This window comes from Euleptes europaea, chromosome 2, assembly GCF_029931775.1.
Source record: "Euleptes europaea isolate rEulEur1 chromosome 2, rEulEur1.hap1, whole genome shotgun sequence".
In the NCBI taxonomy this organism is placed as follows: Eukaryota; Metazoa; Chordata; class Lepidosauria; order Squamata; family Sphaerodactylidae; genus Euleptes; species Euleptes europaea.
Window position 1 is genome coordinate 139,747 of NC_079313.1, and position 24,613 is coordinate 164,359.

The 24,613-nt window shown below is 51.8% G+C and overlaps 1 protein-coding gene across 1 annotated transcript in view; it reads right to left on the minus strand.

The window, feature by feature from the left end:
* EPS15L1 (epidermal growth factor receptor pathway substrate 15 like 1) overlaps positions 1-23,221 on the minus strand; it is a 45,221-nt gene extending 22,000 nt beyond the window's left edge. Inside the window, exons 1-13 of the mRNA XM_056867538.1 lie at positions 23,117-23,221; positions 19,450-19,497; positions 12,216-12,311; positions 12,010-12,069; positions 10,684-10,809; positions 5,585-5,644; positions 5,088-5,327; positions 4,627-4,784; positions 4,284-4,440; positions 3,557-3,619; positions 2,965-3,050; positions 1,465-1,537; positions 632-793 (exon numbers count right to left, since the gene is read on the minus strand). Of these exons, the coding sequence (XP_056723516.1) occupies positions 632-793; positions 1,465-1,537; positions 2,965-3,050; positions 3,557-3,619; positions 4,284-4,440; positions 4,627-4,784; positions 5,088-5,327; positions 5,585-5,644; positions 10,684-10,809; positions 12,010-12,069; positions 12,216-12,311; positions 19,450-19,497; positions 23,117-23,221 (1,434 nt within the window). The remainder of the gene's footprint in view (positions 1-631; positions 794-1,464; positions 1,538-2,964; positions 3,051-3,556; positions 3,620-4,283; positions 4,441-4,626; positions 4,785-5,087; positions 5,328-5,584; positions 5,645-10,683; positions 10,810-12,009; positions 12,070-12,215; positions 12,312-19,449; positions 19,498-23,116) is intronic.
* Positions 23,222-24,613: the final 1,392 nt, after the last annotated feature.

The window sequence follows — 24,613 nt, forward strand, 5'->3', positions numbered from 1 at the left end:
CAAAGTAGGAAAAAAATAATAAGCTAACGAACGATACCAAAAATGGAAGACGGGTTTCCTTATTTCACAAGCTGACCAAGGGCCCAGATCCTTCAGGAAAAGCAGAATTACCCTCCAAAGGTGCATTCACTTGGGAACCTCACAAGCTGGGCACCTGCTGTGGCAGCAATTTCCCATTTGAGTTATTGAAGAACTCTAGGATGTATGCCGTCTGGTAGCTGTGACTTGTTAGTTTGCAGTTTGTCTAGACGTTCTAGGACTTCCTGCCTTGTTACCACTATTTGCCCAGTTCCTCATTCTTCCCTCTCCAAAATCTCTGCTCAGGAGAAGGAATCTGCCCTGTATCTTCAACAGTGAAGACAGATGAGAAGAATTCATTTAGTTTCTCAGTCATTGGTCACCACATCCAACTAATTCTCTACGTTAACTGTGGATCAAGCAATGTACACCCTTACACACAAAACCCACAGGGGAGTGTAATGTAACATGGCCATCGGCTTACGCTGAAGCCCCTTATGAGATGCCCCCCCCTAAAAGCACCAGGTTTGGCCCTCCAGCTCCCTCCGGGGCCCAGCTGCTTCGGTCTTCTGCCCCCCCCTCCCGCCCCGGTGGCTCCGGCTCCCTTCCTCACCACCTGCGTCTCTTCCTGGCACTTCTGCCTGACGTCGCTCAGCATGTCCTTCAGCTTGGCCTTCTGCTGCTCCATCTCGTCCAGGCGGTCCTGGGCATCCTGCTTCTGAGCCTCCATCTCCTGCAGGCTGCTGGCTTCTCGGTCTAAGTCGTTTTGCAAATCCTGAATATTCAGAAGTCGGTTAGCCGGCTGCAGAGAGAGATGCTACACTACAGGGGAGGTTCTCTGGGGGAGGGGCAGAAAGAGGCAGTAATCTACTCCTGAGCAAGGATGACCAGCCAGAATTCCAACTTCTAAGCCACAATCTACAGAGCTGTAGTGAGAAGCCACTCAGTGGGAGAAGTCTCCAAAGGGGAGAAGTCGCTGCCCCCCAAAAGGGAAGCTTCTGCCCCCAGAAAATATGCTGGCTCCTTCTTCCTCCAGGTCACTGCAGTGCATCGTAAGTAATAACCATGGGTAAAAATGGGAGGAGCAGGCTGGTGGCTCCTGGACTATGGCTTTAAGAAGGACTCACGGCGGAAAGGATCATCCTGGCTACTAGCCACGGTGACTGAAGGGAGCCTCCGTATTCAGAAGCAGCACGCCTCTGACTGCCAGGGCCAGGGGAAGGCCTTGGCCTCCAGACGGAGCGGCACATCGCGAAGCCCAGCTGTGCACTCTGAGGCAGGCCATCCCCCTCTCAGCCTCCATCTGCAAAACAGCCCTATAAGACAGTTGAGCCTGAGAGGGAGGGACTGGCCGAAAGTCACCCAGGGAGCTTCAGTGGCAGAGCGGCCTTTGAACCTGGATCTCCTACTCAGACTGTCTAGCCACCACCACACAACGTTCTGTACCTGGACTTCAGTCGTCTTCTGCCGGATTACCTCCTCCCTCTCTCGGATGTCCTGCTCTAGAGAATACTTCTCTCTGCAGGAGGAAAGCGCAATGGCACCATCAGAGGGAGTGTTGCTTCCAATACAGTACAGCCGAGCGCTTGAGAAACTGAATAATTCCAATTAAATCTGAATGCTTTTAAACTTGCGTATTTTGGAAGGGGCCATGGCTCATTGGTAGAGCATCTGCTTGGCATGCAGTAGGTCCCAGGTTCAATCCCTGGCAGCATCTTCAGTTAAAAGAATCAGGTAGGAGGTGATGTGAAAGCCCTCAGCATGAGACCCTGGAGAGCTGCTGCCAGTCTAAACAGGCAATACTGACCTTGGTGGGCCAAGGGTATGAGTTCAGTATGAGGTGGCTTCGTGTTCTTTAATCTGTATTAATTTTCTTTCCCTGCAGCTTGGTTGCTGCACTGAGCCCAAGGAGAAAAAGCAGGATAGGAATGTTATGAATGAATGAATGGGGCCAGGGTCCTTGGCATTTTTAGCAATGTAGCAAATCAAATTTCCCCAAACCCAGAGCAGTCAGCTGGACCTAAGAAGTCAGAGCCTAAATTCCTCAGTAATGAGACTTCCTCAGGAAGGAGGAGGAGGAGGAAGAAGAGTCGGTTTTTATATGCTGACTTTCTCTACCACTTAAGGAAGAATCAGGCCAGCTTCCAATCACCTTCCCTTCCCCTCCCCACAACAGACACCCTGTGAGTTAGGTGGGGCTGAGAGAGCTCTAAGTGAACTTTGACTAGCCCAAGGTCACCCAGCTGGCTTCATGTGTAGGAGCGGGGAAACAAATCCGGTTCATCAGATTAGCCTCCACCACTCACGTGGAGGAGTGGGGAATCAAACCCAGTTCTCCAGATCAGAGTCCACCAAACCACCCCTCTTAAACACTACACCACGCTGGCTCTGTTAGTCTGAGGTCCCCAGCTAAGAATAAGGTTACTACAGTAATACCTCATATTTTTTAAATAAATGACAGTACTGTACACAGCTCTCTGCAGTGGAACAGTAGGAGAATGGCCTACCTCCCAAGAACAGCCAGCGTGGTGTAGTGGTTAAGAGCGGTGGTTGGAGTGGTGGAGTCTGATCTGGAAAACAGGGTTTGATTCCCCACTCCTCCACATGAGTGGCGGAGGCTATTCTGGTGAACTGGTTTTGTTTCCCCGCTCCTACACATGAAGCCAGCTGGGTGACCTTGGGCTAGTCACAGCTCTCTTAGAGCTCTCTCAGCCCCACCTATCTCACAGGGTGTCTGTTGTGGGGAGGGGAAGGCGATTGTAAGCCGGTTTGAGTCTCCATTAAATGGTAGAGAAAGTCGGCATATAAAAACCAACTCTTCTTCTTCATCACTGCAAGGGAGGACAAAGGTTATGATGAACTTCGGAACTGCTCTATAAACAAACAGCACAAACTCATGCAGCTTGCTGATGCTGTCAGCCGAGGCTGCCCTCACACACCACTCACCTCTGCAGCTGTGCGATCTCCTGGCTGATGTCATCCAGCTCTTTCACACCAGTAAATTCCCCAGATCCGATGGAACTCGAGCTGTCCTGTAAGAAACCAGCACACCCTACTGAGGTACAGTTTGTCAGCCAGACGCTTCCCCAGCCTCACAAAACCAGCTTGTTTTCAAGCTCAAGAATGGCATTTCCAGGATGGCTCCCCCTCTAAATCCAACCTTCTAACTGGTGGCAAGCAGAATTAGAATCCACGGCCTATTCCCTGTGCTAAATGAACAGCAGCCTCTTGGGTGACATTCAGGTGAAGCAAGCAAGGGACCCCTACGGCAAAAGGGACTTTCATGCCTCAAAAGAATGGCAAAGCAGAACCATAAAGCAATGGGTGAACAAAGCAAGAGAGCAGGATGCGAGTGCAAGCGAAAAGGTGCCAACTGCTGGCCACAGGAAAGAGAAGAGCGGCCTGGCCAGGATTTGGTGAGCCTGTTTTTACGCTGCCCTCGATGCAGATCCAAAGAGGCATGCTGCGGAAAGCTGGGTGGTGGTGGTGGTGTGTGTGCAGGGGAAGCTGCAATCCTCAGGGCACTGCAGGTACTCACACGACGCATTTCTGCGAGCGTCGAGATCTCAGGTCCTACAGAGGCCAAGTAGCCTGAGAGAGTCTAGAGGGAAAAGGACAGGGTCACTGCAGCTCCGGCATGGCAGAGAAAGGGCCCAGGGAAACGCCTGGGCGAGGAGAGATGCGAGCACGGGCATCGAAGCCAACGGAAGCATTTGCCTTGCCAGTCTCCTCCAACCCCTGGGGCCTGGCCAGAGGGTGATAGAAAGGCAGAGGATGGGAGGGAGAGGACAGGCGCACCCCGCATTGCTTGCTGGGAAAGCCATCCCCCTGTTCCTGGCCTTTGCCAGGGTCACCAGTGGACAAACCATTCAGAACCAACGCATTGGAAGAAGCATGTTTCAAACTATCAGTTGGCAGCAGAGCAAGAATCTTGGTGATGGTAACCCAGGGCTCCAAGGCAGCGTTACAAGATAGTTCCAGTGGCGAAGAAGAACAGGGTGTTGGTTCTTGTAGGTTATCCGGGCTGTGTAACCGTGGTCTTGGAATTTTCTTTCCTGACGTTTCGCCAGCAACTGTGGCAGGCATCTTCAGAGTAGTAACACTGAAGGACAGTGTTACTACTCTGAAGATGCCTGCCACAGTTGCTGGCGAAACGTCAGGAAAGAAAATTCCAAGACCACGGTTACACAGCCCGGATAACCTACAAGAACCAATGAACTCTGACCGTGAAAGCCTTCGACAATATTAAGAACAGGGTGGCTCACCTGTACCGGAGTGCTCCTTTCTGAGGGAGGAATCATCTCTGGGAGCAACACCTGCGGAGGATCGATGCCTTTACTGACCTTCTGCTGAATGAGGAACATGGCGAGCGCAAACTGGTCTTTATTCAGCTTCCCCATCTGCCTCGTGTCGGCCAAGGCCCTGTTAGGAAATTGCTGTTATCGCACTGCATCTCTGAGCCCAAAGTTAACTCTACAGAAATCAGAAGAACGTCTGCTTGGACAGTCTCGGAGGGGCACCTCCCCGCCCCCATTCTCTGGAACAGCAACTGCTTAATTAACACCTAACACTAGCCAAAAAGCTGTGGGAAACAAAACAGATTTTTACCATATGTGTGCTAAGAGCTTCTGGGAAAGACCGGAGTGCATGAAGATGTCCTTCACTTCCAGACCGCTCACAAACCCATCCAGGTCCAAGTCTGTTTTCAAGAAAATCTCGTCATAGCGAGCCTTGTCGGTCACCGGCACCACCCAGGTCGCAGGGGCCTGAAACAACCAGAATGTCACTGACTGGGCACAGAGGATGCCAGCTGGCAACGATGAGCCAGCCCGCCCGCCTGCCGCCCATCGCCGAGGCTTCTGCCCATAAAGGGCCTGAATGATACAGGAGAGGGCGGGACCAGAACCCAGGGGCTGCTCACAGGGCGGGGGTCTCCGTCCCAAGAAGCCCTCAGGCGGGCAGTAGTGCTAGGTCAGACTTCGGCCATCCCTCCACAGACCGGACAGCCGCTGCTAGGCTGGGCAGATGGGGCCATGCGCCATCTCCTCCCGCCTGGGGCCCACACGCACCTGAGCTTGCTTGAGGCTGTGCTTGGGCGAGAGGCTCCCTGTGCTGTTCAGGCTGTTGACGCTGCCGTGGGAGGGGGTGGAGCGCAGGCTGTCTTTGGGGGGAGGAGGGCTAGCAGGAAGAACAGGGACTGCTCCAGGGAAGGCGGGCATCTTCTTCCGCTTGGAAGGCGGGACGAGAGACGGGGGCAAGACAGAGGGGACGGGCTCCTTCTCAAGGGCGCGATAGACCAGGTGCATTGCCTGCAAGGCCCAGAGGGAAAAGACGTCTGCAGAGGGCAACAAGGAGGGTGACATGCAGCAGGGCTGCTCCAAGGACGAGCGGCATCAGGGCGGCGAGGCAGGAGAAGGCAAGGGAGAGCAGGGGAAGGGGGAGGTCCACCCCCTAAGGAGGTGGAGGGGCATTCCCTATGGGGCCTCCTTTCACACCGGCAGAACCCACAGCCCAGCAGTCCCTGCAGAGACCCCGGGGTCAAACGGCGAGAATCCTGAAAACCTACCACAGCAAATTCATCTTTGTCGAGATGACCATCTTTGTCAATGTCGCTGAGATCCCAGACCTGCAGGAATTCAGACAACAGTGACGATATTTAACACATTTATAAAAGAACATTCTCAGGCAAGACACTAACATTCTCAGGCAAGACTCAGCTGACACCATCAAAACTGTGAGACAGGCCTGATTTTCAGCCCAGCCGCGTCTGACTTTGCTCCTCCCGGCCCACGAGCACAGAGGCCCACAGCCGACGGTTCCAGAGCCAAATGCAGCTCAGCATGGAACCAAACGTGGCTCCTGAAAAAAGAACGCTCGGGGAGGGGACATGTGGGATGTTGGCGAAGGGAACGGCAGGCACCAGGCCGGTGTGGGGCTGAAGGGCCTCTTTTGGAGGCTTCCTAAAAGGGAAACGAAAGAGAATCTTGATGTCATTTGGCCCCTTGACTATAAAAGGTTGCTGACCCTGCACTAGAGAAACAAACCAGAATCAAAATCTAAAAAAATATGAAGCCTGGCTTTACATTTATGCAAACAACATTTATGCTGATATTTGGACAATGTGTTCATTTTCAGAGGCCTTCTCCCATAGAAATCTTTCTCTAGATCTATTACATTTTAACCTCCACCCTTCCTTCAGGAGCTGAAGGCAGCTAACCTGGTCCATTCCCCCATTCTGTTCTCACAACAACCCTGTGAGGTAGGTTAAGCTGAGACCGAGGGACCTGGCCTAAGGCCACCCAGCGAACTTCAGGGAGGATGAGGGGTTCCAAACAGTGGCATGATAAGAACGGGTGTGGGCCTACTTGAGTCCAGGGAAGGGAGCTGAGGAAGGGTATTAAAACCTCTGAAATCTTCCAAGCTGACGGCCGCTTGGGATGGTCCACTGGCGGTTAAGCAGAGAGTGGGAGAGCTGAATTGTCTGGTCTCAGGTCCCTGATGCGGATGTTAAACCCCCCCTGTACCATGTAAACAGCCCTTTTACCCTTGGGACAGAAGCTTGTTTTACAATGATAATATACACTCTTCCTGTGCCCAGGGGCCATGCGTAGCTGGGATTTGGGATATCGCATGCAACTTAAGAGGATCTCTGAGGAGGGGATTTTTTACCAAGTGCTCCGAATTCTTGCTGTTTGCCTCCTTATCCTCCCCCCTCCCTGCATAAGTGTGAGCGGCCATGCAGAGACGGGGTCTCTTGCTCAGACAGAGCCTCACTTTCCCACATATGCATTCCTGCAGCCGGGGGAGGGGGTCACGGTGGGAGCATATGGGGGGTGGCATTTATGGGGGCAGCGCTGGGGAAGGACTCATCCTGCCAGACAGCCAGGAGTGAAAATGGGAAGTCTGTTCCTTTGCCGGGAAGTCCCCCTTCTCAGTGGTCCTAGGGTGGGGCACAGCTCCTAATGGGAGGGGCTCCTCCCACAATCCCCAGATTGGTCCAGAAGCAGTGCAACTCCTATCACTTAATTTATTGACTCATAAACTCCAACAGTCAAAGATTAAACTGAAAACAGAAAGGACCGTCAAGAACAGGAGAGACGGCAAAAGGCAGCCCACTGAGGTTCTTCCACCGGGACTCTTGACGGGAGAGAGGGAGGGACTGCCCCACCCGAGGACCACTGAGGAGAGAACTTCACAGTCCGAGGACAGACTTCCCATCCTCCAGTGGTCCAGGGTGAGCCAGCCCCAACCCATGGAACCCCTAGGAGGGCCCACGGATTATTCTGCAGCAGGACTCCCCTCCCAAAGGAGCTACCTTGCTGATGCCTCTCGACCAACACGGCTCCGAGCGGCTGCCTGGCACACCGTTCCCTGTGAAGGGAAGCCCCTCAACGCTGCTGAGGTAGCAGGCCCCTTTACAGAGTGAGTCACCCCGCACACTCACTGGGGTTCCCGGCCCTCTGGCTTTGCAGGGCAGACCTATGCCGCCTCAGAGCCACCCTTCTGTGGCAGACACAGATGTCCTGGCGCCCACGGAAGGCCTCCCTGGAAGACAAGGGAAAAGGGTTGGATTTTCGTACTGCGCTGGTTCTGTCGGGGCAATACCTCAAGGGGGGGGCTCTTAAGGCCCAGGCAGTGCCTGCTACTCTCTTTATCACGGCCTTGATGGAAGCCAGACGGTTCTTGGCCAGATGTAGGAGCGGAGTTTCCTCAGCATTGAATCGGTGCTCCTTTGGCAATTTTTGTTGGTGTTTGCCATCATTGTTATCTGTGTGGACCACGCTTCCCCTCCAGCAAATCTTGTAAGGCCCAAAGACTGAAGAAAGTCACCCGGAGTCCGAGTTGACTGATGCTCAACTTCGCCACGGTTGGAGACCATGATGCCTGAGCCACCCTGTCCACAGAAAGGGCCCCCCAACCCAGGAGACTGGCATCAGTGATGATCAGGGTTCTGGGATGGGGGATCTCCCTCAGGGGAGATCCCTGCTGGAGCCTTCCCGGAGTTAGAGCAGTTCCTCAGTGGAACAGGCTTCCTCGGGAGGTGGTGAGCTCTCCTTCCTTCCCTGGAGGTTTCTAAGAAGAGGCTAGATGACCATCTGTCAGCAATGCTGATTCTATGACCTTAGGCAGATTATGAGAGGGAGGGCACCTTGGCCATCTTCTGGGCATGGAGTAGGGGTCACTGTGTGTGTGTGTGTGTGTGGGAGGTAGTTGTGAATTTCCTGCATTGTGCAGGGGGTTGGACTAGATGACCCTGGTGGTCCCTTCTAACTCTAGGATTCTATGAGATATCCACCACTGGAGATCCTGTATTAACTGCTTGGGAAGGGGAACAGAAAGCAGAAGACGCTGCACAATCTCCCTCTGGAAAGGCAACAGACTCCGCTGCAGGGGACGCTGCGTGAAACCTGGCCCATGGGATAGCGTCCTGGCAAGACATCAGCATGCCCAGGGAGCCTGTGTGGAACCTGGCCCAGGGGATAGCGTCCTGGCAAGACATCAGAATACCCAGGGAGCCAGCCAGAGCCAAGAAAGACTCCTGCTGTACTAGTACTCTGGTCTGGAGTTGGCAGGAAGACCACGTCCAGGAAGGTGTTCGACTCCACTCTCAGGTTGGAGGAGCCACTCAGCCAGCAGGAGGAGGCAGCTCTTCTGCCAGCTGGCCAAAAAGGCCCTGGTCTGAAGGCAGGGAATGGTCCAGTCCATATTCAGCAGTGCCTGGGGAAAGGAGGGGACCTGATGTCGTCCAGGTAAGGGAAGACAGAGACTCCCTGTGCACGAAGAATTGCAGCCAGGGAAAACAGCACTGTGATGAATACCTGGGATGGGGGGGGGGGGTGACAGGCCCGTAGGGGAGGGCCCAGCACCGGAAATGATGGCCGGTGTCAGCAAAGCACCGGAAGCACTGTTGAGGTTGGAGGATCAGGATGTGCAGGCCAAGCCTCCAGCAGGCCCACCAATGCCCGAAAGTCTCCTTTGTGGACTGCAGCCACGGCTGGCCTGAAGGTCTCCATCCGGAACCGTCTGTCTTTGTTCGGTTTGTTCAACCATTTCGGGTCAAGGATTGCCCTCGTGTCCCCATTTCTCTTGGGAACCAAGAAAAGGATGGAGTAGACCTAAGATGCCCTCTGGTATAGGCTCTGTCGCTCCTATCTGGAGAAGATGATTTATCGCCTGGAGAATGAGGTGATCCTTGATTGAGTGGTGATACCTGGGGGAGGGGACCTGGGTGAAATTGTCTGGAGGCAGAAGTCCGAGTTCTAGGGAGCAGGGGGACCGGAGGCAGGGCCGAGCACCCACTGGTCTCAAGTGAAGCATTCCCACATGTGAGGCCCTGTGATGTCGCTGGGGTTCGCTGTTTGGCGTTGCTGGGGGTCGCTGTTTGGCATCAGGCTGAGGGGTGAGATTCTTTTGTCTGGCACTTGGAGGAAGGCTGGAGAGCAGACTAAGGATCTGGCTTGTCGTCATTTTCCCAGCAGGAATTCTGGTCTGGAGTCCTGAAAGGACTCTTTGGGCTTTCCCTCTCGCTTGTGGTTTGGCAGTGCCTTTTTCTTGTCTCTGTCCTCTGCTAATTTTTATCCATGGCATCCAGGAAAAGTGTACCTCAGTCCGATCCTGAGGAACAGGCGCCTCGGCTGCAGCCGCTGACACGCCTCCACTGCCTGGGAGGGAGCCCCTGGCTGAAGCCCCTGGCTGAAGCACGGAGGCCCTGCGGCGTTCTCCCCCTCCTGGGGAGCGGACCGCGCAGTGAAGGGGCGGGCGCTGCAGAAAGGCAGCCCTAACCCCTGCTCCTTCGGTGACAGAGGACAAAGGCTCACAAGGTAGGCAGAGAAAACAAGAAAACTGCGGGGGGGGGGAGGGGGGAAGGAGCTGCTGAGCTCTTTAACCAGCACAGTGAGAAAGCCACACAGTCTGTGAACCACACAGAACTGAAACTGGGGATTGTGGGAGATGCCCCTCCCATGAAGAGTTGCAACCGCCACCCCCACCCTGGACCACTGGATAAGATGCACCTCTCGATTGGCTGAATCGGTCCTGGAGGTGTTGTTGAGGCCCAGATCGGTTAAGACCTTCTTACACATGCTGGGGGTGGGGTGGGGGAGACTGGAAAAGGAGCTGTCCCTCCTGTGCGTGTGAGATGGTGGCAATCTTTCCATGCTTCTTTTCTTAGTCTGCACCCTAGTCCTGCAACCTCTGTTGACTCTGGAGTTATGCCCGTAGAACGAAGCTGTATTGGTTAAGAGAAAGAATTGCCTTGAGACCTACCTTTGTGCCTTGCTGCAGCTCATGCTGCAAAGACACCCACAAGTTTGATGCTCCTCCAGGCAACAGACTAGGGAGGGGGGCAGGGATGAGGAGGTGGTGGCAGCCTCCCTAAGGGCAAGGGGGAGCTGCCAAAGAACCCTGCTGGGACGAGCAGGTCCCCCCCTTCCTCCCAGTGTCTGAGCAGGGCTGGGCCTCTCTCGCTTGCTCGAGGGCAGTGGCGGTTGGGCGCTGGGGCGGAAGCTTCACCCTCACCCTGGGAGCTTCATGGCAGAGGAGGGGCTGGAGCACAGAGCTGCCCAGCCCCAATCTAGCACTCTTCACTACGACACCACGCAGGCTGTAGATCCACACCACGCTCAAACCAGACAGGACAAAAGAGAATAGAGGAGATTGCCTTACCCTTCCAAGAATATCAAGAGGTAGTTTAGAGTTCATCAACACTGGCTTCACTTTGTCTCCCGAAAGTAAACCGTTTACTGGCAAAAGGCTTTCAAAAATGCCATCAAACTTGGCTTTCTCTTCCACCTGTTTGACAAGAAACAGCCTAAATCAGGTAGAACCCAAGCTGAGCGCGTGAATACTCAGAGGCGCCTGTACAGGCATCTTCCTAGAGCTCAGTTTTTAAGTCAACCTTTACAGAACAATCATGAGAAAATCAGTCAGCCTTAGATTACAACTGGAGAGCTACACACTTTGTGAGTCTCTCTTTCTTTATTGCCCATTTAGGGCTTTGCAGGGAATTGCAATCCCAACCTTTTTTTGACCAGGGACCACTAGGACTTTTTTGTTCAATGCAGGGACCCCAAGGTTCAAAATAAAAATTCCAAGAATTTGAAAATAAACTTTAATCATAACTGTTAAACATTTAACTTAGAATAATATTTAAATATATATTTTTATAATAGATAACTTTTAATTGAAAATATTAATTTATTATGGGTTTATAACTTTGTTTCGCGGACCTTAATTTAGTTCTCGCGGACCCCTGGGGGTCCACGGACCCCTGGTTGGGAACCAGTGATCTAGATAATGACTTTTTTTTAAAGGAACTGACAAATGCCATCCAGACTTGGGCCTACATAATAAAACTGTCTGGCAGGCCCTTACCTCCAGCAGAAGGATGATGTGTGTGTGTGTGTGTGAGTAAAGTGCCGTCAAGTCGCAGCAGACTTATGGCGACCCCTTTTGGTGGATTTTCATGGCAAGAGACTAACAGAGGTGGTTTGCCAGTGCCTTCCTCTGCACAGCAACCCTGGTATTCCTTGGTGGGCTCCCATCCAAATACTAACCAGGGCCGACCCTGCTTAGCTCAGGCTAGCCTGGGCCATCCAGGTCAGGGCAGAAGGATGATGGCTCCTCAAATTTAACCCAACAGATGTCCCAAGTTTATCAGACTTGTGCCACAACAGTACAACTATTTTGTGAAACATTTGCTGTGGCAGGAAAAATGTTTCCTGCTGGAGTCATCAGGTGTGGAACATCCATACATGATGAAGCCACTATATTCAGGCACTTCTAATAATTAATTAAAACAATATAAAGTTTTAAATTAAGTAGTGACAATGAATCTGTGGTTTTCTTTAAAGATACCAGAAGGAGACTTAATGGCAGTGCAGCTAAACTTGTCTGGAGAAGGGGCCCTTTTGCTAGGAGGCTCAGAACTGCCCCAGCAGGGGAGGTCATTCCAGAGGAACGTGGAGAAATGCAATTCTCTCAGGAACTTACCCTGACCGCCCAGTGGCCGTCTGACGAAGAGGAGACCTGCATGGGGCTGGGACTGTCGTGCTGGAAATACAAACAGAACATTCAGACTCTTCCGCGCGGGAAGCTCTAAGAGCCACGCAAGCAGCCGCGGCCACTACCAGCCTGTTACAACAGGGGAAAACTGTGGGCTGCGCCAAAGGGAGTGCTTGAAAGAGAGAGAGACTTACAAATTTTGGAGGTGGCAATACCAGGTTCAGGTTGCTCAGGCTGACCTCCTGGCCACTCTGTGCACAGGCCACCAGCCGCAGCGCAATGAAGAAACCCTGAATGAGACAGACAGCGAGGAAGTGAGACACACCTAAAGGGCTGCCAATAATCACATGAAGAACTCATGAAGCTGCCCCTTATACTCAATCAGACTCCCCCCCCCCTCGGCCCATCAAAGTCAGTATTGCCTACTTAGCCCGGCAGCGGCTCTCCAGGGTCTCAGGCAGAGAAAGGTCTTTCACATCACCTTCTTGCCTGGTCCCTTTAACTGGAGATGCCACTGGGGATTGAACCTGGGACCTTCTGCATGCCAAGCAGATGCTCTACCACTGAGCCATAGCCCCTCGAAAGAGTTATGGAGGGAAATTTAAATGGCTTGGCTGAAGGGTGAAGCCCAGGATTTAAAGGCAGCCTTCTCAGAATACAGATCTGCTCCAGCTACAAGGACAGCCAGACAGGTACAGCTCAGAAGCCTCAACAAGCGGGTAAGGAAGTGGCGACAGGAGGAAGGGCTTAGATTTGTCAGGCACTGGAGGACCTCCCGGGAAACAAGCCAAACCTGTCCAAAAGAGATGGGCTTCATGGGAACCGGAAGGGAACCAGGTGCTTAATCCCACCAAGCTGGCAAAACACAAGCAGACCTTTCCAAAATTATGCAAGTGGAGGAGGACGGGGACAGGGAGGACTTTTTCTTCTTCCTCCACAATACCAGAATTCAGGGACACCTGATGAAGCTGACAGGCAACTGATTCAGGACAGACAAAACGAAATGGCTGAATTCACTGCCAGTAGATGTGGTGACAGCCACTAACAAAGATAGCTTTAAAAGTGGGAAGGTTAGATTCCAGAGGGAACGGTCTGTCAACAGCTTCAAGCCACGATGTCTAAAGGGAACCTCCACATTCAGAAGCAGTAAACTAGCCTGATTCACAAGGAGACCTCTTTGTGTGAAACGTCCGCTCCAGAAAAGCTGAAGGACAACTCTGCACCTTGACTGTCTCTAAGCGCTGGCCAGGCTGGAGCCCAGAGGCTCTCTCTGCCTCAGTGTCAGCGAGGGCACTCAGTTGGACCCCGGTTAGCAAGCTCCGTGCTCTTCCCCCCCTCCCTGTCTCGTGGGAAAGTTCTCTTCAGTTTGGGTAGAGGGGAGAGGCAGTAACACTTCCACTTCAAAGCCTTCCTAGTGTAAATCAACTATCTGTTCTAAAGGTGTCAATTCTGCCAGAAGCCTGGCACCTCTAGAAACTTGAAAGAACCCTGATGTTTTGCATTTCAAAGATTACTTGTAGCCAATTCTAGTGTGTGTTCTCTATATAGATAGCCTGTATCCTCCCCATCGGCATTCTGACCTTAAGTTTGTGTAGACCCTGACCTGTTTGCTTTCTTAATAAAACTTTTAAAAACTCTCTGCAACATCTGGAGTGAAGTTTACTATTACTGAGATGCAACAAGGTACTGAAGTCTGACAGTAGGTCAGAATCTCCTTAGCCTTCTTTTTTATTTTTGTATTAGTAAATAGTTAGTATTAGTATGTCTGCGCAATCCACACACTCGCTCAAAACGGGGGAAGACCTCCGCCAGAGCGACGAACGGGGGGCAACCTCCCTTATTGATTTTGACCTGGAAGCAACGACCCCGGAGCAGCGCCCGGCTGGGATTACCGATTTTCCTGAGGTACCGACATGGACCTCCTTGCCTACGCAAGTCGAGCAGCAACGGAGAATCGGGGCCAACGAACGGGCAGCATCTGAACCATGTGGCGGATTTTACCGGGGCCCGCTAACCACTTGGTACGGAGAAGGGGAAGAGTGAAGCCGGGAGGTCGTTCCTAGAGAAGGGGTGGAGGGACCCTCGATCACCCGCACTCCGGTCACCCCAGTCACCATCGCCGCAGAGGAAGTTGCCCTGCTACGCGGACAGAACCAGACGTTGGCTCTACAGAACGGGATATGCAGGCGCAGCTGGACGCTCTGCGGAAGGACTTGGCTGCAGTTTTGGGGGCAGTGAGAGAGCTCGGACAGCCTCGCAGCAACCCCGAGCCACCGCGGAACCACCCGTCTGTAGAGAGGCACCCTCGCCCAGGCGCCCTACCGCCAGGGATCTGAAAGTGTCCTTCGACGGATCAAGCACTCAGCTACCCCACTTCCTACTCCAAGTGTCCGGGTTCATGAAGGATCAAGGGGAAACCTTTCCTCTGGAAGAAGCCCGGGTCAGATACGTGATCAGCCTACTGGAGAAGGAGGCGGTGGAATGGGCAGTAACGGTGACAGAGACTATGCCCAGGGTCTTGAAATCCCTAACGGAATTTATGTCTGCGCTGCGGCGCAGTTTTGAGGATCCCCACAGTGGGGAGAAGGCAAAAATTGCCATGCGTCGTTTGAAGCAGGGGGCCCGCTCTGTGAGTACGCTCAAGATTTTCAATCCCTATCCTGCAAGATAAGGGAATGGAGTGAGGCCACCAAGGTCCAGCACTTCCGCGAAGGATTGCGTTGGGAAGTGCTGGCGGCTGTTTAACCCTGGGAGATCCAGAGTCGGTAGAGGACTGGATTAAACTGGCGGCCTTGGTGGAGAATCGTAAGCTAACCCTCCAGTTTTCCAAGGATCGCCTGTCAAAGGTACCCCCCGCGGCTCCCGCCAAGGGGGGCAATACAGCGGAACCGCGGCGAGACGGAAGGAACCGAGGGGGCTTCAGCCTGGAAAAGGCGCGCCGTTTCAAGGAAGGAGCATGTCTCCAGTGCGGGAAGATGGGCCATTTTGCGGCGAAATGCACCAGCTCATCGGCGGAGTCGTCAGGCAACCGAGCATCCCAGAAACGGGAAACCACCCCAACGGGGACCCTGGATCGGAGAAGAGCAGAGGGGACTGTCAGCCGGCGCGGGACAGTGGCCCTGCATGCGGGAACGGCATATGATTCGAGCAGCCTTAGCCCTCGGGATCGCTCCAGAGATTCCTCGCCGGCAAAAAACGAGGACGGCCTTCTGTGAGAGAGCCGGCATGGAGGGCACCCTCGGAAGAAACCAAACCGGCTCCAAGTAGGGTGAGTGACCAGGGAGAAACGCTGCTGCTGCCTGTTGTGTTGCAGAACCGCCACGGAGAGGAACCTGTGGCTGTTGTTGCTATCCTGGATTCCGGGTGTTCCCGGACCTTGATTGATCAGGCTGTGGTGGAGAAGGAACGCCTGAAGGTCGGGACTCGAGAACTGGACCAGCCCTTGCATTTCCATCAAATGGATGGGAGTGATCTGCGGGGGGGCCCGGTCCATTTGCGCTCTCGCAAGGTGTTGTTGGGGGTGGGAGACCACTGGGAACAGATCCACTTCACGGAAGTGCCTAAGATCTCCTACCCGGTGGTTCTCGGTAGCAACTGGCTGGCGGGACACAACCCGAGCATCGACTGGAGGCAGGTTGTGTTTGGGGCTCCCCAATGCGAGAGACACGGCCAGGATTACATGCCCGGAGGCGAAGGGGGGGATGCCGCTACGATTGAGGCGCACACGCTGCCCCTGGAGTATAGTGACTTTGCAGATTTGTTTGAAGGGAAGGACTGTGACTTATTACCTCCTCACCGCACAACGGACTGTGCTATAGAACTACTTAAGAACATCAAGCCATCCAAAGCCCGAGTTTGCCCCATGAGCTCCCAAGAGAAAGCGGTGCTGCTAGAATTCCTTGACAAGAACTTGGCGCGGGGGTTCATACGGCCATCCAAAGCAGGGACCTCTGATCTCAGACTGTGTGTTGACTATAGGCGGCTTAACGCTATTACTGAGACTAACGCCTATCCCATTCCCTTAATCCCGGACCTCCTGAGTGCTCTCCAGGTGGTCTGTGTGTTCTCGAAACTTGAACTGGCGGAAGCCTACTACCGGGTGCGGATTAAGGAGGGGGATGAAGCAAAGACGGCCTTTTCTTGTTGTTATGGGTTATTTGAATTTATGGTCATGCCATTCGGTTTATCTGGGGTACCGTCGTGTTTCATGCAATTAATTAATGAGATCCTACATACCTCCTGTTTAAAGGACTGATCGTTTATCTGGACGACATTCTGATCTACTCCAGGGACCGCGAGGAACACTGAGGTTTGGTGCGGGAGGTTTTGCGTCGCTTAAAGGACAACCATTTGTATGCCAAACTGTCAAAATGTGCGTTCAACCAGAGCCAGTTGTCCTTTCTCGGATATGTTATATCCCCCCACGGTTTGAATATGGACCCTGAGAAGGTTCAGGCGGTCTGGGAGTGGGAACCCCCCAGAACTCGCAAGCAGGTCCAGCAGTTCTTGGGGTTCGCGAATTTTTATAGAGGTTTTATCCAGGATTTTGGCCAAATAGCCTTGCCAATCACCGATCTGCTCAAAACCAAGGGGAAGGGGCAGGAGGCTACCTTTGTGCAATACCAAGTACCTTGGACTGATGGCATTTGAAACTCTGAAGGAGCGCTTTACTTCCGAGCCAGTTCTGGCTCACCCAGATTGTTCTAAGCCATTCACCCTTCAAGTAGACGCCTCGGAGAAGGCAATGGGAGGTGCGCTCCTTCAGAGGGATGACCAAGGGGTGCTTAAACCCTGTGCCTATTTTTCTAGGAAATTCTCCGGCCTTGAGCTAAACTGGCCGATTGGGGAAAAGGAAGCCATGGCTATTAAGCATGCCCTTAAGGTCTGGCGGCAGTTCCTGGAGGGATCAGCTGTACCTTTTGAGGTCTGGACTGACCACCGGAATCTTGAGACTATATTGGGTCCGCGAAAGCTATCGGCTAAACAGCTGCGCTGGGCAGATTTTTTTTCCAAATTCCGTTTCACCATTAAACACATGCCCGGGAAGGAAAACTGCCTGGCCGACGGGCTGTCCCGGATGCTGCAATATGAATGTAGAGTCGAACGGCCGGTGGGATCCCTCTTTACATGAGAACACCTGGGCTTAACTCCGGAGGGGAGAAGCGTGGGAGTTCTAACCAGAGCCCAAACCCACGCAGCGGTGACAGAGTCGGTTTCGGATTCCTCTCAGGGGAGGGCTGCCCCTGCCCCCCATTCCCGGCGGTCCCAGGGGATCCTCCGGGCGCAGTCACAGGGGAGGGGACAGGGTCCTCTCAGCGAGAGCGGGGAGACAGGGTGGAGGAGCCGGTCCCTATCTCCCCTCAGGAGTTGGCTGCCTCTACCTTCCGATCCGTGGCAGTCCTGGAGGACCTCCCAGAAGACGTCACACGACGGTGGGGGGAGGCTCTTCAGCGGGAGCGGGGAGATAAGTCTCTCCTATCCCAGGTTATGGACGGGAATGGTGCCCACAAGGATAAACACTACGTCCCCCTGGAGCTGCGGCGAGAGGTGTTGGAATGGAGCCACAGTTCCAAAACGGGGGGCATTTCGGGTTTGTGAAGACCTTGCACCTAGCAAGAAGGCAGTTCTGGTGGCCAGGAATGTGCCAGGACATCAATGTGTTCATGAAATCCTGTCCCATGTGTGCAACGAGCAAGCGCTTAATGGGGAAGTCTCCTGGATTGTTAAAACCCCTAGAGACCCCAGAAGCACCCTGGCGGGTAATCGGGATGGATTTCATAACCGACCTCCCATCTAGCCAGGGGAAGACGGTTCTGTGGGTGATCACGGATCTCTTCTCGAAACAAGTTCATCTCGTTCCGTGCGACGGAATGCCCTCTGCACACAAACTGGCTCGCTTGTTTGTGCACCAGGTCTTCAGATTACACGGCTTCCCACGGAAGGTCATGAGTGACAGGGGGTCAAAGTTTTGGAAAGCGTTTTTAGGACGTGGGTGTGCAGCAGGGCTTGTCTTCAGCCTATCACCCGCAGACAGATGGGCAGACCGAAAGGGTTAACACTGTAGTCAAATGTTACATGCGCAGTTTTGTGAATTACCACCAGGACAATTGGGTCGACCTGCTGCCTTTGGCAGAATACGCCTATAATAACTCAGTACACTCTGCTACTGGTATAAGCCCTTTCAAAGTGGTCTACGGAATGGAATTCGGGCCTTTGGGGCTGTACCCCTCCTGCAGGGCGGCGATCCCCCCGAGGTGTCAGTGTGGGCCAACACAGTGAGGAACACTTGGCCCTGGCTTATAAAAAATTTGGAGAAGCAAAGGAGAGATACAAGGCGCAGGCAGACAAACACAGGGCGCCCCAATGGGAATTAAAAGTCGGAGGGAAGGTTTACCTCTCCACCAAGACTCTCAGGTCTTTACGTCCGTGCAAGAAACTGAGTCAAAAATTTGTGGGACCGTTTCCAATCTCCCGGGTTATTATGGAGTTGGAACTGCCGAAAACCTTACAGGGGGTGCACCCGGTATTCCATGTGAGTCTGTTGAAACCCTTTATATCGGCACCTGAATGGCACCCTGAACCTGCAGCTGCGACCCCAATTATGGTGCAAGGGGAACAGCACTTTGAGATCTCCAAGGTGTTAGATACTCGGGTGCGAAGGGGCCAGTTGGAATATCTCGTGCATTGGAAACACCTGAACTCCAGCCACGATGAATGGGTGTCCGCTATGCACGTAATGGCCCCCACCCTGGTGGCAGAATTTCATCGGCACTACCCCGCCAAACCGAGAAAACCCTGGGAGGGGTCTTTGGGGAGGTGGAGTGTCAGCGACGGCACCCAGTCGGACCCCGGTTAGCAAGCTCCGTGCTCTTCCCCCCCTCCCTGTCTCGTGGGAAAGTTCTCTTCAGTTTGGGAAGAGGGGACGAAGGCCGGAGGCAGTAACACTTCCACTTCAAAGCCTTCCTAGTGTAAATCAACTATCTGTTCTAAAGGTGTCAATTCTGCCAGAAACCTGGCACCTCTATAAACTTGAAAGAACCCTGATGTTTTGAATTTCAAAGATTACTTGTAGCCAATTCTAGTGTGTGTTCTCTATATAGATAGCCTGTATCCTCCCCATCGGCATTCTGACCTTAAGTTTGTGTAGACCTGTTTGCTTTCTTAATAAAACTTTTAAAAACTCTCTGCAACGTCTGGAGTGAAGTTTATTATTACTGAGATGCAACAAGGTACTGATGTCGGACACTCAGCAAGCGGCTAACAAGGCCTTCTTTGCCCTGGAGATTGAGGCCTCAATTTTAAACATGTTCCCAGTGAGGAGCCCTTATCAGCTATGGGTTTGGCATTGCAGGGGAACACCACAAGAGGAGGCTGGCCTGTTATGGCAGAACACAGTTTCATCTTCTTCCGGACCACGCACTTGCATACCTGTTTGTCTAGGAATCCTTTACCCTCAGGATCTGCCAAGTCCCATATCTAAGGAAACACAAAAATATAAGTCAGTGTTAAAAATTCTCTTCCTCCTCCTCCTCGTAAGGAAAAGCATCATCATGGGAACCCGCTGCATGTGCAGCCTGACTCTGCGCTGAGAACCCGAGGGTCTGAGGGTCAGCACAGAAAATCACCTGCAGCCAACCCCTCCCCCATTCCCTGTATTTGGGGAGGAGCGGCCAACATCCCGTCAGAGGACCCATCTAGCCCAGAACTGGAAATCTTGTTTGGCAGTGCCTCTCTTAGCCCCACTACCAGAATCTGGCAAATCAGACCTTGCATTTGTGTAGCGCTGCTGAGCCGTCCTTAAGGAGAGCAAGGCAGAGGAGAGACTTTTAGGGGCTCTCCAGACACAGCTTGAGCAACATAACTTCAGGGGTTACATTGGCAATTGGAAGGATTTGTAAAAATCAAAGTTGTCACAGATGTTCAAAATGTTTATATTGCACCTCGATATAGTAAGCATTATAGAAAACAGATATAGTGAGCATTACAGAAACCTGGTGGAGGGGAGAGAACCAGTGGGATACAGTCATCCCTGGTTACAAACTGTATAGAAATGACAAGGAAGGGCGTATTGGAGGGGGTGTTGCTATGTATATCAAGGAAGGCATAGTGTCTAATAAGCTAGAGACCATCAAAAGGGCAGACTCGTCCACAGAATCTTTATGGGTGATGATTCCAGGCCCCAAAGGAGATTTAAGACTGGGGATGTTCTATCGGCCCCCTGACCAAATGGCTCACGGTGATCTCGAGATGGAGAATGAAATTAGGGAAGCATGTAAAGGTAACGAAGTAGTAATAATGGGAGACTTCAACTTCCCTCATATTGATTGGATAAATGTATGCTCCGGTCAAGCCAAAGAGATAAAATTTTTAGACATCCTAAATGACTGTGCCCTCGAACAGTTGGTCACAGACCCAACCAGAGGGGAGGCGATCCTGGATTTAATACTCTGTGGTGCTGCCAGTGACTTAGTGCGGGATGTGGATGTAGTTGAGCCAGTTGGCAATAGTGATCACAATGGCATCAAATTTAATTTATATGTAAGTGGGAAAGTGACTGGGAAATCTCACACAATTACCTTTGTCTTTAAAAGAGGGAACTTCTCTAAAATGAGAAAACTGGTAAAGAGGAAGTTGAAAGGAACGGTTAAGAGGGTTAAATCTCTTGAAAAGGCTTGGGGGTTACTCAAGTCCACATTACTAGAGGCTCAGCTAGCTTGTATACCGCAGGTCAGGAAACGTAGTAATAAGTCCAAGAGGTCACCACCATGGCTAACGGGTAAGGTGAAGGAAGCAATTAGGGGAAAAAAGTCTTCCTTCAGAGACTGGAAGGTTTGCCCAAAGGAGGCGAACAGAAGCAAACACAAACTTGCACAAAGGAAATGCAAGCAGATAAGTAGAGATGCAAAATAAGATTTTGAGGGGCATATTGCTAAACACATCAAAACAAACAATAAGAAATTCTTTAAGTATATTAGGAGTAGGAAACCAGCTAGGGAAGCGGTTGGGCCATTGGATGACAATGGGAGTAAAGGAACTGTAAGGGAGGATAAAGCGATTGTGAAAAACTAAATGAATTATTCTCATCTGTCTTCACTGTTGAAGATACAGGGCAGATTCCTTCTCCTGAACAGAGATTTTGGAGAGGGGAAAATGAGGAGCTGAGGCAAATAGTGGTAACTAGGCAGGAAGTCCTAGAACGTCTAGACAAAATGCAAACTAACAAGTCACAGGGACCAGACGGTATTCATCCTAGAATTCTTCAAGAACTCAAATGGGAAATTGCTGAACTTCTAACAAAGGTATGTAAGATGTCCCTTCGATCAGCCTCTGTACCAGAGGACTGGAGAATGGCCAATGTAACATCCATTCATAAAAAAGGTTCCAGGGGGGGACCCAAAAAATTACAGGCTAGTTAGCTTGACGTCTGTTCCGGGTAAGTTAGTGGAAAGCAATATTAAAGATAGAATTATCAAGCATATAGAAGGGCAAGGTCTGCTGGGCAAAACCCAATATGGCTTCTGTAAGGGTAGGTCCTGTCTCACTAACCTATTAGAGTTTTTTGAAAGTCTCAATAAGCATGTGGATAGGAATGAGCCTGTGGATATGGTGTATTTGGATTTCCAAAAAGCTTTTGACAAAGTCCCCCACCAAAGACTGCTAAGCAAACTTCATAGTCACAGGATAAGAGGACAAGTCCTCTTATGGATTGAGAGCTGGCTGAAAAATAAAAAGCAGAGAGTAAGAACCAATGGTCAGTTCTTACAATGGCGGGATGGGAGCAGTGGGGTGCCTCAGGGATCTGTGTTGGGACCGGAGCTTTTCAACCTGTTCATCAATGACCTGGAGTTGGGGTTAAACAGTGAAGTATCCAAGTTTGCAGATGACACCAAATTATTTTGGGTGGTTAAAACAAAATCGGACTGTGAAGAGCTCCAGAAGGATCTCTGCATACTGGAAGAATGGGCATTAAAATGGCAAATGAGATTCAATGTGAGTAAGTGTAAAGTGATGCATATTGGGACAAAAAATCCCAACTTCACATATACACTGATGGGATCTGTGCTGGCAGAGACAGACCAAGAAAGGGATCTTGGGGTGGTAGTGGTTAGCTCAATGAAGATGTTGACCCAGTGTGCGGCTGCTGTAAAAAAGGCAAATTCTATGCTGGCCATAATTAGACGAGGAATAGAAAATAAAAGTGCTGATATACTGCCCTTGTACAAATCTATGGTTAGGCCACACTTGGAAGACTGTGTACAGTTCTGGTCACCACACTTAAAAAAGGATATTACAGAGCTTGAGAAGGTGCAGAAAAGAGCAACCAAAATGATTAGGGTACTAGAGCAACGGCCCTATGGGGAGTGGTTAGGACTCTTAGGGCTGTTTAGCTTGGAAAGAAGGCGGCTGAGGGGAGACGTGATAGAGGTCTATAAAATTATGCATGGTTTGGAGAGAGTGGACAGGGAGAGGTTTTTCTCCCTCTCCCATAATACTAGAACACGGGGTCATCTGCTAAAGCTGGAGGGCGAAAGATTCAAAACAGATAAAAGGAAGTATGTTTTCACACAACGCATAGTTAAATTGTGGAACTCCCTGCCCCAGGATGTGGTGATGGCTGCCAGCCTGGAGGGCTTTAAGAGGGGAATGGACATATTCATGGAGGAGAGGGGTATTCATGGCTATTGGTTAGAATGGATACCAGTCATGCTGCATACCTATTCTCTTTAGTATCAGAGGAGCATGCCTATTATTTTGGGTGCGATGGAACACAGGCAGGATGGTGCTGCTGCAGTCGTCTTGTTTGTGGCTTCCTAGAGGCACCTGGTAGGCCACTGTGTGAACAGACTGCTGGACTTGATGGCCCTTGGTCTGATCCAGCAGGGCCTTTCTTATGTTCTTATGTTATGTTCACCTTCCCCACCCCCCGAATCAAAGCATCTTGACAGCACCTACCTATCAGGTTGCAGAGAAGGAACCTCCTCCTCCTCCTCAAACTAGCCCCTATATACCATGCCATCAGAAGAGCCACCACATGCACACCCCCTCAACAAAGCACACAAGACCCAGCCCCTTTCAAAGCACAGGCAGCACATACTTTCCCAAGAATGGCATCTGCGAGGCCGGACTTTTTAAGGAACAAAGCAGCCTCACTGGCCCCGATTCTCCCAACGGACGCCGGATCCACCTGTGAGACAAACATCAACACAAAAGGTGAGCCAGGAGGGGTAGGGGGGAAAGAGCTTCCGCCACTCGAATCACACCAGAGGCATTTGCTACCCAGCAAATGAGAAAGGAAATCAGAAGTGAATGTGGGTTTTTTTTGGTGTGGGGGGGTAGAAACTTCAAAAACTTGCCTGCTTGTAATAGGTCTCATACGAAGGGCTCCCAGCAGAAAGCTACGCAGGAGGTAAAAGAAAAAAGGGTGAGAGGATGTACTTCTTTGTGCCTACTAGCCAGGTCCGGCCAGGACCCCACCCCCATCATCTGGAATGCCACACCTGAAAGCCCCTCTCCCCATTTTTCAGAGGAGGAAGCAGGATTGGTCAAGAACCTGGTGGGAAGGCCGGGGCTTGAAAGCAAGTGGACAGGGCAAAGCCGCCAAAGGAAGCACTGCTCAGGGCCAAGTCAGAGCACCGGATCCCCTGCAGCTGCCCTTTCCTGCGCCCAGCACGGTGCCTCTCATTTGCCCTCCCCACAGCTAGCAACACCCTGGGCACCAATGGGGGAGGGCCTTCAAGCAGCAGCAAGGTCAGTGAAAACCCACTCCATCCACACAAAGCCCAGCATCCACAAAGGCAGGGGCCCATGAGCCCCGCAGTCATAGCAAAAAAGGACAGCTCATATACTGGATAAGTGATGGTCAAAGAACTGGTCGGGGGAAGGGACTTCCTACTGTAACTTCTAAGCCTTGTTTTGCCAGTGAGATTTGTCCAGTTCTGTGCAGGGAGAGCACGTGGGTAACCTTCAAATATGACACGTCAACAGCACAAGGTAAGAAACACTGCTCAAAAAACCCACAACATCCAGTAAGGAAAATTAAAGCATCAAAACTTGAGGTCGTCTTAGCTTCCTAAAAGGGAAAGTGCCATCTTGTGTGATTAATTGGGGTTTGGATGAACAATGAACTATTGTGGGCCTTTTCTGAAGGCCAGAGCTGAACCGGACCAAAAGGCAGCAGGTGATTCCCAGGTAGAGGCAGGAGAGTGTGTTTGAATGCAACAACAGACAAAAGGAAAACAGGGAGCATTTCAAGGAACCTTCATGTACATCATCCAGTTAAAAGAAGCATCATGTTCAGGTCACGCAAAGAGATGGTAACACTTTACTCTGCTCTGGTTAGACCTCACCTAGACAATCATGTTCAGTTTGGGGCACCACAGTTTAAGAAGCACGTAGACCTCTGGACATGTTCCTCTGGACATGCTCCAGATTGAGGGCAACGAAGATGGTGAGGGGGTCTGGAGACCAAGTCCTATGAGGAAAGGTTGAAGGAGCCGGGTATGTTTAGCCTAGAGAAGAGACAACTGAGAGGTGATATAACCATCTTCAAGTACTTGAAGGGCTTTCGTTTAGAGCAGTGGTTCCCAACCTG